Below are 13,605 nucleotides of genomic sequence, written 5' to 3' on the forward strand. Positions count from 1 at the left end.
TTCGAAATGCAAATTGGTCATCTTTCGGTAGATCGTATTTTTTAAATTCTGAAATGTATATTGAATGACATAAAATCATAGAAGAAAACAACCATGTATGAATATTATTTTATACGACTGTCGAATTTCGTGTTATAGGTTGAATATTTGATTGTTGTTTAAATATTTTCACCAGTTTTCACTATTTTTATTAATATTACTTTTTTAACATTTATTTTTCCGTCCATATCTGAATAGATAATAAAAAAATTGGGACCTGAAAATTCTCCCAAATCAAATTGGATAGTATATTTCATGGTTGATATTATTTACTTGATCGATTTCTTTGTCGTCGTTGATATGTATATACTTTATCGAGTTCTTAATCGATTTCATTGGCTGCCAGAAATCACGTGACATTTGTGGCAGCCAATGAATTTCAAATAAAAATCACCGGACACTCGTTTGAAGTTTCAACGGATATGTTTGTCTTAAATTATAGCGATTACAACGCGATGTCAAATGGTTGCTTTTCACGCTATTAGATTGTTTTACCAACGTTTGTAATTTTACACCGAGAGTGAAATAAAAAACTTAGGTATATGAATTTACAATTTTTTGAAACGAGACAAATTTATTAGTCTTTTCTACGCACAGCATCATTTATTTGAGGTTATACATTTCAACTTATATATTTTCTCCCGATTTGTGCACTACATTTTTTTCAAACATTCGAGCAGAACTCAAATTTTTCATAAACAATCGATTTTGATTAATTTGTAAAAAAAATAATTTTCATTCGCAATCATCTTTCAATTGTATTGCATACGAGATTTTTGTAAATCAGAATAAATTCGGGTTTGAGGAGGATTGAAATGGTTTTTCGATTTGTAAAGAATAGTGCTGTGGGATTAAAATTTCAGCAATGGACTTGCGTCCGGAAATAATTCATAACAGCCTCAGTCAGGTTGGCTTACCGTCGACTCTTGAGGATCTTCAAAATCCGACCAAAGAATATGTGCTTAATCTTATAAAGCAATTTCTTAATAGATGTCACATAGATTACGCAACAATAATTAAAGTGAGTGAAATATATTAGATGCACTATGATACGGAAAGAAAAAAATTAAATTGAATAGATCAATGTAAATGATTATGTGATATTTTAACAGAATTTATTTTTTTTCTTTTTTAACCAATTAAGCCAACTTTGGATCAATCAAATTCATTGACTTTGGTTGAATTTGACCCAGAAATGGTATCGCTAATCAATCTTTCGGAAGCAATGTCTGGTATCTGCTCAGACATATTTATGAAGGATTTTTGTCTTACCGACTTGACTAGTCCAACACCAAAAAAAACTTGTAAACTGGCAAAAGTGCTATCTAACTTTCTGCTTTATGCGGATACGAAACGAGAAAAGATAGAAGAAGCAATTGCAGAACGCAGATTCAAACAAGAACGCCTTGACAACATCAAAAAAGAAATAAATAAATGTAGAGAACTGAAGAATCAAAAAGCTGTAGAAATTGCTAAAAAAATAACTCTCAAAGAACAGGTTTGCTTCGTTGTGCTTTTATTTCATTTTGTTTTAACCACTTGACTAGTAGTAGTAAATAATGCATTTTCAGTACACTGCAGAAATTGCAAGTTTGCAATCTCTAAGAGAGCCAAGAAAAGCTCAAATTTCAGAAGCACAAGGAAAGCTTGAGGTTCTCGAAAAAGAAAAACTTGAAGTTTTGAAAAAACATGGAGAATTAGTCAGTGAAGCAATTGAGGTGAGCTTTTAAATGATCTAAAACAAAAGACTACTTTACAAGCTTTTACTCGTAAAATGTGGACTCGTTTTCTTGGGTTTTTATGTTCAAAGCAGATGAAATTGAGAGTCCGATTAGGTTCGGTTTGAGAAACTGATGTAGGAGCGATAAGCTTATTTTCATTTGTTTCTCACAGTTTTCTATGTATTATACGTTTTAATTTTTGTATAGATGCGCACAATGACAGAAGAGCTCGAGTCAAAACTCGTAAGATCGCCAGAACAGTACGAGGCTCGTTTTAAGGAACTCATTGAACAAAAGAAACATCAAATAGAACAGCGACATGTAATCGAGGCAGCGATGCAATCTAAAAACCCGGCAATTGCAAAATTGCAGAGCCATTTGTCCATAGTTTCCAATCTACATAGTAAAATTCCCGAAATAACAGAAACATATGAACGTCTCCAGTGAGTTCCAATCTTCGTATTTCACGTTTTTTTCTTATGGTCATATACATTTTCTGTTTTACCTCTTGAAATATGTTCTAATAATTTCAATTATATTTGTGGAATAGAAACAAACTTATACTTTTCTTTCCATTATCGTAGAAAATCGAAAAAAATCCTGGAAGAGGCAAAGAAAAAAGTTGCCCAGATGAACGCTATGATCAAGGATGAGACTGCGCTTTCAGCAGAGGAAAACAGTCAAGCTGTTGATAGAATTTTGCAAAGAACTAAAGACGAGTGCGATGAACATTTAGCGTCGATTCGTTACGAGCTCAGTGAATTATTGAAGCAAGTTTCTTTCGTTTCATAAATAATTCATGAATAATCTCATACGACAGAATGAAAAACGTTGAGATAATGATTTCGTAAGCATTTTGTAATTTTTATTGTTCATAGTGAGAAAAAACGTGTGGAATGTAAACTCGCTGATGCTCAGACGCGCCAACAGGAAATTTATACGCAGCGAGATGAAATTTCCGTTACTATTAAAAAAGTGATTGATGAAATCGAAGAATTGGTGGCTTATGGTCAGGAGACGTACGACAAGGAAATCGATCGGGTAAATTGAATCAACCACAAAATATATTGTCTGATTTGATTTTGGAGACTTTTTGAATTTCCAATTTTTCTATTATCTCTTCAGTTACGGAAAGAGAAAGAGATGCTGGAAAAGGAGCACTGATAAAAATGGAAAACCGGTGAAAATATGTAAGCAAACGTGCAAGGTTCAGCACGAAGTTTAGACACACTCGTATATAATATTCATGCATGGTTTATTTTCTTCTATGGTTTTATTACGTCATTCAATATTTATACATTTCGGAATTTTCATGTTTTGTTTTCAACACATGAAACTGACACATTTATAGATAATATCATGAAAGTTTTTCAAAATATCATGTGCTTTCTGTATTTTTTTTATTTGTTGTTCGTGAGGAGATGTGGATTCGCTGATTATTGTAGCATTCAAAAATTGAATGATCACGAACGAAGAAATTTTTCGAAATTGAGTTTTTCTCAACGATGGACTAGGTTGGATTATAATGTGTTCCTGAATGCAATTTACTCGATCAAATAATCCCACTGACTTCAAAAGATTTCGCAGTTGAAAGGACAATAATCGATACTTATTCGGCTCATTTTTTCAACTTATTCCCATCTCATTTTCAAAGTGTATAAAATTCAATAAAAATTCTTAAAAACAAAATGAAATTGTAAACTAAATTAAGTACAATCTGGCGAGAAATAGAGAAACGAAAATATAAATAACGGCGATTTAAAAGAGTAATAAATACGTCACGATCAGTGGAACTATCCGTCAGTAATTGCCAGGAAATTTTCGTAGTTACAGCGGTATATACAATTGTTTATTCTTTGTCTGCTTTGTTTTATATATACAGTAAAACGAAAGATGGGGTTCTTTAAATTCAAGTTTTTCAGTGAGTAAATAATTATTGAAAAATAATTACGAAATTATTGAAAATTGAAGGTTTTGTTCGATTTCAGCATTGTGATCGACGGGTTGAAAAATAATTCCACGGGAATTCATCAAGGCGCTTTAACAGTTGCGCCTGTGTAAGAGCGCTCGCCAAAAATCAGATATTTAATGTCGAGGGAGAAAAGTTAGACCTGAATCTCTGATAAGAAATTAACAACGTATGACGTTTTCGTCAAAAGAAATCACTGTCAAGTATGTACACACTGGTGCACAAAATTGAAGGATCACTCGAGGTTTTGGGAACACTTTCCCCCTCTCCCCCTATCTTTCTACACCGACAGAATTTACCGAAATTTCATATTTTGCCAAAATTTTGATGATCCTACAATTTCGTGTACTAATGGATAAAAAATATGTTTGACCTACGTTTTACAATACGTTGTTCTACAAAGTTAATAAAATGCAAAAAAAGAATAGTTTTTCGTTGGTAGAAGAATAATTCATATAACTTCACATTTTCTTTCACTTTTTGTTTTGTTTTTCTAATTATTTCCAGGCACTAGAACGAGTAATTTAACAGTATCCACTGAAATTATCGTTTGTTTGTCCCCTATTTCGTTCTAACATAGCGCAAATTCTCGAAAAACGTGTCCATACGTACATACACACACACAAGTGGATCAGTATCAACAATTTCCTTTATCATGTCCTTTTTCGGGCGCAAACGTGCGGTTCAATTGCATAGAATTTGTAAAACAAGTAACATTCGTCGCAGCCTCAACGCATCGGAGAAAAGAAAATTGTCCAACGCTAAAAAAATAACAAATCCCACGTTTTTGTTCAAAACGTTTTAATCCATACGGCAAGCTCACAACATTGCTCGACATTTTATACATTTTTATCGATCTTCCTTTCTTTAAAGTTGAATCATGATTGTGACGTACAATCGGAATCTATTACACGAAAGCAACATTGTTCGTTAATTTCGATGTTTCCTTTTTTGGGAAAGATAAAAAAAATCGTGGCATGTCTTGACTTGGCCGGTTGATCTTTTTTTTTCAACTAAAATGATTCATAGAATGATAGAATTTTCTAGGAAACAATAATTCAAAATTTGTGGAAATCCAATAATTTGGATAATTTTGTCGTCTGGGTTAAGCTCGTATTCGCTCGTTTCGCAATATCTGCACATGAATTTAATTTTGTTTCTTTTTTCATTAATGTTACATAATTGAACGGTTTACGTACACTATATACAAACAAGATGGATGCTTAATTGCTTCAAATATATAATTACAATATTTGTATATTGTTTCAAACGATTTCCTCGTTCAGTTTTGCCTGCTTCTCTCTCTTGTTCTTACTATTCGCTTTTTTATTTATCAATTAGTCACGCGATCGAGTCGTCTAAACTACGGTCCCGTGGCAGTGATTTTGATATTGGATAAAATCAACAACTTTACATTTCATTTCGTTATTTAGTAAATATCTCGGAGAGTATTAACATTTTTCACAGTCTCAACAAACACAACTTTCCCGGGGCAAACTTTGACATATATCGGACCGTATTCATATAAGTAGTTTAACTATCTTCGGTTTTCGGATTTCTGAAAAATATTTTGTGAATCAATCATAAAAAATTGGTAAACATTCATACGAGTGATTTCTGAACTTGTTCGTAGCTATCGCGGAACTGTTATAGCTATTGTAAATAATGCGTGATTTTTATCAATGAATAATTCCACTTTATTTGCTTTGCTGATACCGTGAATTGTTTTTTTTTTCTCAATTACCAAAAGTTTAGTACAGTAATAAAAAAAAAATGAAGAAAGTCAACATTCAACTTTATAATTTTTTGATGATTGATTTTCTATGCAAAAATTTCATCCTCCTCGACTGATAATCTTTAACTGATGGGGAAAAAAATGAAATGTTATAATTTTTCGAAAAGTCACTCGAAATATGTACAGAAAATTTAATTACGCGATGGATATTTTATGCTACTTTTTGTTTGCGTATTCTGAATCGCTGAATTCTGATCGTATTGAACGTCCAACCACTCTTTTAAAACTATTAAATTCATTTCAGAATAGAACGTTAAAAAACCATTGAGAAAATCCATAAAGAATTAAAATTTTATTGCCTGTTGAACTTTATAATGGTGTGTTTCAAGCCCCTGATACTGGTACTTGTTTATTGTGAACACGTATAGTGAAATTCGAATAGTTAGAAAGATTTTTGGAAATATACAGGAAAAAATGAGATGGACGATGCCGAAGTTACACGTCTGGTAAAAATAGGCACCCAATGTATTGATTTATTTTTCTACGCTACTAATGACGATTTTTTTTGTTATTTTTTCGATTTTCCATTGTCGAATCTTCTGATTTAAAAATTGTATTATATTCAGAAGATTGATTAAACTCCATGATTGAATCACTGCTACTGCAGAACAATACTTACTTACTACATTACGTTCTTATTCATCAATTCAATAACTTAATCGGTTTACGGATTATTCAGCCACTTTTTTCATCATTCCGTCCAAATTGATGTCATTGGATCAGCATTATTGCTCTCCCTTCATGTTTATAAACTCTGTATCTATCAATCTTCCTAATCGTTTTATTTTTTTTCGTTTAGTTTTTCCATTGTTCCCGGTCTGATCTACATTTTTTGTTATTATTTGCATGAGAAATATGAGCTCCCTCGTGAATTCGTCTTTTCCTTGGAGAAAAGCAAAATCAGCGTTAAATATCCGTGGTTAATCTGTACACCTTGTCCAAAATTACGTTACCATAATGTTGTGTCCATCCGTAAAACATTGGAATAGAAAAAAATAATGGTTTCCTTGAAACCTCATTTTTTCGCGCACAATAAATACACGTGAATTCATTCGTTGCAAAAATGCGTCGTTAAGTGTCGCAAACCGAGATCGCATATTATTTGTTATATATATATAAAAAAAAAAAAACGAAAAAAAAAACATCCTCGAGCATTTAGCCAACATAGCAAATGTTGGCAAATGCAAAATTAATTAATATAATTAATAACATCGGTCAATTCATCCGTCAAATAACGAATGCAGTTGCTGGTAACAGCAGAACCCAATGATGGTGTTTATCAAAAAAATTAATTAGATTAAATAACAAGGACAAACTTCTCTTCATTTTCTTAACGGATTTTCCTCCATTTAATCTTTCCCAAGTGTGTCATTTTTTTCCAAACAGCGTTCTATAGTTTCTAGGATGGAATGATTTATTATTTTCGCAATAAGCTAAGAAAACAGGTTGCAAGATTATTGTGTATAATTTTGATTTGAGACGACACCGATAGGATGATAAATTTTGCGAGGAAAATTCGTCGAGGAAACGACTAGAAATTGCCAAAACGTAGATTTAGTAACTCCATTTACGCAAAGCTAATAAATTAATTTTTCTCCATGAGCTCATTATTGGCAAATGCATCCGCTTTGTATCAAACATGAATTTTTCAAACATATTTTTTTCTCCCGAGCTCACAACACTCTCCAATAAATTTTCCGATTGATCTTTGTTTTGCTTCTCTCAAGTAAAATATTATTAGACCGAGCTAACCTGAACGGAGGATCCAAGAGAATCGGACTCGTTGTGCGATCTCAGACTGACCGAGCTTTCGAGCTCTACATTGTCGATCATACCATCCGTCGAGGATAAAATTCCATGCCTCGTTTGTTGTTCTACATCGCCATGATTCATAACACTCGTTTCGCTCGTCGAACTATTTACCATGCTATCATTTAATTTTTTCTTCATCCCCGTTCCGTTTAACGTCATCTCGTTCGTCCCATCAGTTTGATCGTTATTCAGCATCGATCTACTCGCCTTTACATTGTCTTTCGTACCCGTTTGCGCGTTACTCTTCTTTCCTTCTTTCTCCCCACTGACGTAACCATTTTTCGACGATTTTCCATCCTTGTCACGGGGTTTTTTGCCCAAAACGAAATTCGCCATTTTCGCACGATCTTTTATCTCTCGTGATTGACGTATCGAACCACCTCGACTAGGATCTTGAGCACCCTCTTGCTCTTCCGTTATTGATACCAAATTTGGCTTACCCTCGCCAGCAGCCTCGTCCTTCACAACTTGGATCGGTATATCATCTGCAAATAAGACAAACGAGCATTTACAAGTATTTCATAGCTCATTCAATTCCCAAATTGCATAAGATTATAAATACATTGAAAGAACTATTCTCTAATTATTAACGCGGTTAAAGTTGACTCCAGCAGCTTCATTTTTCACAAATTTGAATCGTCACATTTGTGACAAACATCCCAAAATTTCTTTCCTTATTCTTTCTATGTATAATAATTAAATATCGCAATTCGTAAATAACACGCAATTGTAACGAACACATTTTGTGCGAAACTCAAGCTCGTGAGCCATTGATGCAAACATCTTTTTTTTATTCGTCAAAAAAATGGACAAAATCAACGTTACGTGCCTCGGTATGCAATTAGTTCAAGAGAAGGCAATCTAACGATTTTACGAAAGAATTTCTCGTCCAATACTGATTTTTTTCAATCACAGCAACCACCGTGAATCGCTTTATGAAGAGAGAGCCTCGGTGAGCCTCGGGACAGTAGACGAGGTGGCTCTACCGAGTCTCTTGATCAAATTGATTTCAATAATAACGTAAACTGACAGTTCTTCTTCAAAGTTCACACGAGGGGTCGATGTGACGGATTTTTAATAGAAAATTGAGTCTTAGAAAAGAGTGCTGTCAATCGAGTGGAAATATCAATCTATGAATATAAATATGTAGTGTGATCGTAGGATTGTGTAAAGAAGCCGTGTAATTTGCTGTGATCGATGCGTAGCCTCGTTGCCAACTTTGCTCGTGGAAAAGTAACTCCATCGCCATAGCTTTCCGCCTAGAAAAAAGCTTTACCCGTGTGCGCTCGTGAATTGTGAAATTGTAAATTTTAAAAGATTCGAAAAAGTGCGGAATAAAACGGTGAGATGTACGTCGATGAAATGAACCAAGTGAATCCATTGGCAAGTACGGCGACAAAATCAAATTCGATTTTGCACGCCACCGGTGATATTGATTGCCGAAGAAAAAGTGTGTGCCGGTGCTGTCGTCAATCGTCTCAAATTTGAACGATTACTTAAGTACGAATTTTTGCACTTTTCTATGGTTGTTGTTTTTTTTCCGTTTTGAAGGATACCGTGTATAATTCGAGAGTGCAGCTGAGGTACACAGGCTGTTTGGTCTTCTCCGAGTTACATACGAGGTGTCGACGGAAGCGACGATAGCTTCGCCCAAAGCTTGTTCCTCGAGTACGCGATAAAGACGAGCACCAGCGCTGAGACGACTCTCGTTGCTCGGCGAGCCACCGCGATCCTTATTTTCTTTACGATTTCTACGGTGTACCTCTTCTATCATCGACGATGTATTTTCGATGTTTCCGCGTTGTTTTGCCTGCTGGAAATCCCGATTCCTTTTCGGCGACGAATTTCTACTCGGCGAGCCGTGCGAACTATTCAAACTTTCCCGCCTCGAATTTTCCAACGACGAAGAATTTGATTTTTGCTGAACACTCGTTCCCGCACTATCCAAATCATCCTCCATCGAATATTGCGGCGTGTGTTTCCATAACCACGCACGCCGCTTACTCCCACTCCCACCAACCGTTCCTCCTTGCTGGATATTTTTGCTCGTTACCTCACGCTCCTCCTGTACGCTTCTTTGATCGCTCGAATCGAACAACGCCTCGTCGAGATCGTCTAATAATATTACATACCGCGAACAACCCATCTCTCCTTTTGTCAATTGTTTTACATTTTTTAAATAAATATTTCCATTTTTTTTATAACTCCCACCTTTGTTACTCATCAAAGAATCTTTAACTCATGCTTCATACAAAATTCACATGGATGGAACAAACAATAGAAAACTAAAATCGTAGAATTTAAACATTTTTTCAATCAAAAATTGAAGCATTTAAGCCTGAACAAATTCCTCGCAAATACGTTTGATGAAATATTACAAATTTTCATGATAGCAAACCAACAAATCGTATCAGATACGCATTCAAAATAATATATTGGTCTGCAAACATTGATAAGCATCGAACATTCCCCGAGAACGAACGTCTCATTGACTATGTTCAACAGTTTATTTATTATAGAAAACGTAATAAGTCCGCTCGAAGAGAAACAGAATAAAAATAACTTGATTTGTACTCACCTGGTAATTTTTTGGTCCTGAAGGAAGCGTTTGTAATCATAGATTTTGAAACGGTGGCTGTGGCTGTAGCAGGTGATAAAGCAACGCTTATTCCCATGGGACCTTCGCCAGGCTGTCCTGTAATGGAAAAATTATTCGATTGTGAAAAAAATAATAAACAAAAAAACCATTAAATGATTGCATGAAAGTGATAGATTTGCATTCGTCGCACGCGTCGAAAATAAACGTTGAGTAATGAAATTCTTCTCGTACCCGCTGGTCCTGAACTGCTTGAATTCCGTATAGCGTTCGTCACCAACATTACGTCAGGGTAACCGTCGTAGCAAGCACGATTATGAATATCCTCGACGGCCTGACTACCGACGTACCAACAGTCATTGTACCTGTAAATCATTAATTCGTAAACATCTTCCTGCTTTATACTTCGTTCGAATAAACTTTTGATTAATTTATTTATAACACATGAAACGTTTCAGCACAGTTTTCTCACCAGTTAGAACAGAAATGAATACATTCAAGTGACTTTGACTTACATAGCAAAATAAATTCCGTGTAGAAATTCGAGAAGAAACTGATTCGATACAGGAATACGGGGCAGTAATCGTGGCACGAAACTCGATTCACTTCCGTACGACGACCGCTGGTGATGTCCCGGTTTCGTAAATCCTTGAGTCACGAGTCTGTCAATGAGAAGCGTTTTCGAATCGGAGCTTTCCAAAAATTGCTTGAAAAACTGATAATTTGACAAGTTTGTCGAATTCGCAAACCGGATTCCTCGAACGATTGAATTTTATTTTTAAAAAATCACTCACTTTGTCGCAACTTTGGCAAATTGTTCGAGCGCTGATTTGTTGATGTAACTGAGCTGTTGGTTGTAAATGAAAAGAATAGCGGTCATCACTTTGAGCCGATTCTGAGCGTTCAACGTCTCAACTTGTTGGAGCGGTCCCCAACTGACGAGTTTAGTGTTGCATTCTTCGAAACGACGCACCGCGCTTTCGGTAAGCGAAGCTGGTGCGAGACTCGCAGGCTGAATAAAAATTCTTTCATTCATCAAAAATTCTTCATCATCCAGGTTTTTTTAGAAAAAACTTGACGTAGCTTTAGCTGTTCGAAATCAAGGAGCTGAACTTTCATTTTTGTCCCATTATAATGCAACAAATATTGTAATAAATATTACTTCGTGATAAATGGAGAGCATCGCAAGTGACGGTAGCCTGAAGGAAACTGCTTTTGCCTCGCCAGATGTGTCCACGATCTCCAAATTGTACAGTCCAATCAGGAGTGTTTCCACAGATCGACAATTCTACACGTAAAAATCGATTACATGAATAAAACATCACTAAATGCAAAAGCAACGAAAATAATTGTGATGAAGAAATCGATCACTGTGCAAGTTTCTTTTCTACTTTTTCATTTGATTCTCTACATTCAAGTTTCATAGTCATTCACGTTTTCCTTGAACTCATAGAGATCAAAACCAGGGTCTTGAGAATACATAAAAAATGGCATGTTGATTCAAATGAGGATTTAAATAACCGTGTCATAACGAAGACAAAAGACATGATTAGATGAAGAAGGTATATTTTTAGTTTGTGATTGTAAGACAGACGTTGACCTTGCTGCAACTTCGTACGCATCGTGGCGTTTTAATCCTTTAAAAGATACGTTACAATTAAGCTAATTGCAGCTCGAGACGTTATCTCGATTATTACACTCGACTGATGTCATATGAGAGGAGAAAAAACGCGCTGCACAGCAATTATGCAATGTAGAACATGTCGCGGGATATTACTGTTGTTCCACTTCCTTTCCGATCGCCATATTTGCAGTATAGGACCAAAAAAATCAAGAGCTATAAACTGCTCACTGGCGAATAAATGTGACGATATTTTTTTATTTGTGTATATATTTGAAATGTAAAATCTATGAGAAAAAATTGATCGGCAATCCAATTTCATCTTACTTTGATATCTCCATGAGCTACGGAGTTCAGATATATGAATATCAGCGTCGGAACAAATTGCAGTGTGAATCGTTGTAATTCGATCTCCCTTGATCTGTAGAAGTTGAACAGTTGATTGCACACAGTGTCCACGAGCTATAAATAATTCAAATTATTTATTAACAGAACAATAAAAACTACATCAAGTCATGGACAGTGAAATATGAAATGAAATGCGTGCAATGTCTTTGTGTAATTTTTGAAAGTAGCGATTACTATAAATTTTCATTTGACCAAAGTTAAACGAAATGACATGTCTGTTTTGATTTAAGAACATCAGAAACTTCACAAAAATTTGGGACTATTTGTTAGAAAAGCCAAAACTGAAAAATATTCACCTTAATTGTTTCACCAATGGCATTTTCATCTGTCAGGAAATATAGTAGTAGATTTTATAAAGTATATTTTTTATCACAAAAATCGGTTCTATCCTTTCTGTACAAAGTTCTTATATTGAAAAAAATCATTTTCAAAAATTTCGCAGCCACCGGTCTTGGAACATTATTTTTCGTTGTTTTTAGAGAAGTTCCATTTGTACTATTTTGGTATTTGTTTACAAAGTCATCTTGTCTCGATATTATATTGTAGTAATAATGATTTACAAAAAAAATGTGTCCATGCTTTTCAGGATGTAAGTTTTCATTCACGATAAACTGGTTATTTATCAGATGTTAAAAGGTAAGCAACCTCTGTGAAATGTACTTGTTGAAATCCCAAGTTATTTGTCTAAATTCATTGATGTAAATTCCTGTGAAAGAACTGAAGAAAAATTGAATACCTCGTTGTACTTGCTGCGCTCTTCAAGAAGATTGTACAAAGCTCTGACGATTTCATTGTCTTGGGCGAGAGTTTTAGCAAAGGTGTGCAATTCCGTAGAAGTGAAATCAGCACAGTCCGCGAGCCACTCATTGATGAGGCTCTCGGTCATGTTTGAGGTTAATTATACTGTTTCTCGTGTAAGAAACATCGAAATATTACAAGTGTAATTGATTTGTTTTTCACTGTAATGAAATAAAGATAAACTATTTTTTTTATTTTAATACCAAATTGTCTATGTTACAGACGTATTTGGGTGGAATTACGAATTTTTATTGAGTCAATTTTTTTATTCCAGAAAAAAAATATGTCAATTAGCGATATCTCTTCAAACTTTTAATTCAAAGAAAATACTATGCGTTTAAGCAACAATGATTGTTTTATCGAATGACGAATTTTTAGAACGAACGAAATTGAGAAAAAAATTCTGACCATTACCTCGTTTATCTGCACATTGTTATATCACGGTAAAAACCGCGAGTGACTAACATTATCGCAAACTGTCAAATAAGACAGCCCACACGAGGGACTCCTCTTGACAGTCTTTTGGAAAAACAAAAAAAACTAAAAAAAAAAATGATTTTTCGAAGCTGAGTACAGTCCGCCAACACAGTACACCCACACACTACTTCCTTTCTAACCCGCCACGATCCTCAATGTATCGACGTACTTTTCGGAATGAAGTACGCCGATATAAACTTTGCTATCATGACCACGGAATACTCAAAAACATGCAGCGACGCGATGGCTTATTACCATTATTACATTTTCAGACGACAAACTTGTATTTGAACGTGCCGAAAAAAAAGTGGTATCGCAAATGCTTCGATTAAAAAAACCGTGTGACAGCAAAAACGAGAAAAAATGATT

General features: G+C 34.8%; 2 protein-coding genes across 3 annotated transcripts; one reads left to right on the plus strand and one right to left on the minus strand.

Moving 5' to 3' along the window:
- Window positions 1-420: 420 nt before the first annotated feature.
- LOC122410250 (cingulin-like) lies at window positions 421-4,156 on the plus strand. Of its 2 annotated transcripts, none has more exons than XM_043418390.1 (9): window positions 421-577; window positions 903-1,060; window positions 1,184-1,537; window positions 1,611-1,757; window positions 1,968-2,203; window positions 2,345-2,530; window positions 2,639-2,801; window positions 2,886-2,950; window positions 3,749-4,156. In XM_043418390.1, exons 2-8 carry the CDS (start codon window positions 905-907, stop codon window positions 2,922-2,924), a joined length of 1,281 nt encoding a protein of 426 aa, XP_043274325.1. In that variant the 5' UTR covers window positions 421-577; window positions 903-904; the 3' UTR covers window positions 2,925-2,950; window positions 3,749-4,156. The 2 variants fall into 2 exon arrangements, with proteins under 2 accessions (XP_043274325.1, XP_043274326.1); XM_043418391.1 differs by having other exon boundaries at window positions 450-651.
- Window positions 2,999-13,505, minus strand: Hyccin (PI4KA lipid kinase complex subunit hyccin). The gene is made up of 9 exons (XM_043418389.1): window positions 13,174-13,505; window positions 12,698-12,920; window positions 11,881-12,015; window positions 11,095-11,220; window positions 10,727-10,944; window positions 10,448-10,594; window positions 10,167-10,297; window positions 9,915-10,031; window positions 2,999-7,821 (listed from the first exon to the last, which is right to left on the minus strand). The coding sequence occupies exons 2-9, from the start codon at window positions 12,845-12,847 to the stop codon at window positions 7,262-7,264; spliced, it is 1,584 nt and encodes a 527-aa protein (XP_043274324.1). The 5' UTR covers window positions 12,848-12,920; window positions 13,174-13,505; the 3' UTR covers window positions 2,999-7,261.
- Between the last annotated feature and the right edge of the window lie 100 nt (window positions 13,506-13,605).

This window comes from Venturia canescens, chromosome 4 (assembly GCF_019457755.1).
Source record: "Venturia canescens isolate UGA chromosome 4, ASM1945775v1, whole genome shotgun sequence".
NCBI classification, from domain to species: domain Eukaryota; kingdom Metazoa; phylum Arthropoda; class Insecta; order Hymenoptera; family Ichneumonidae; genus Venturia; species Venturia canescens.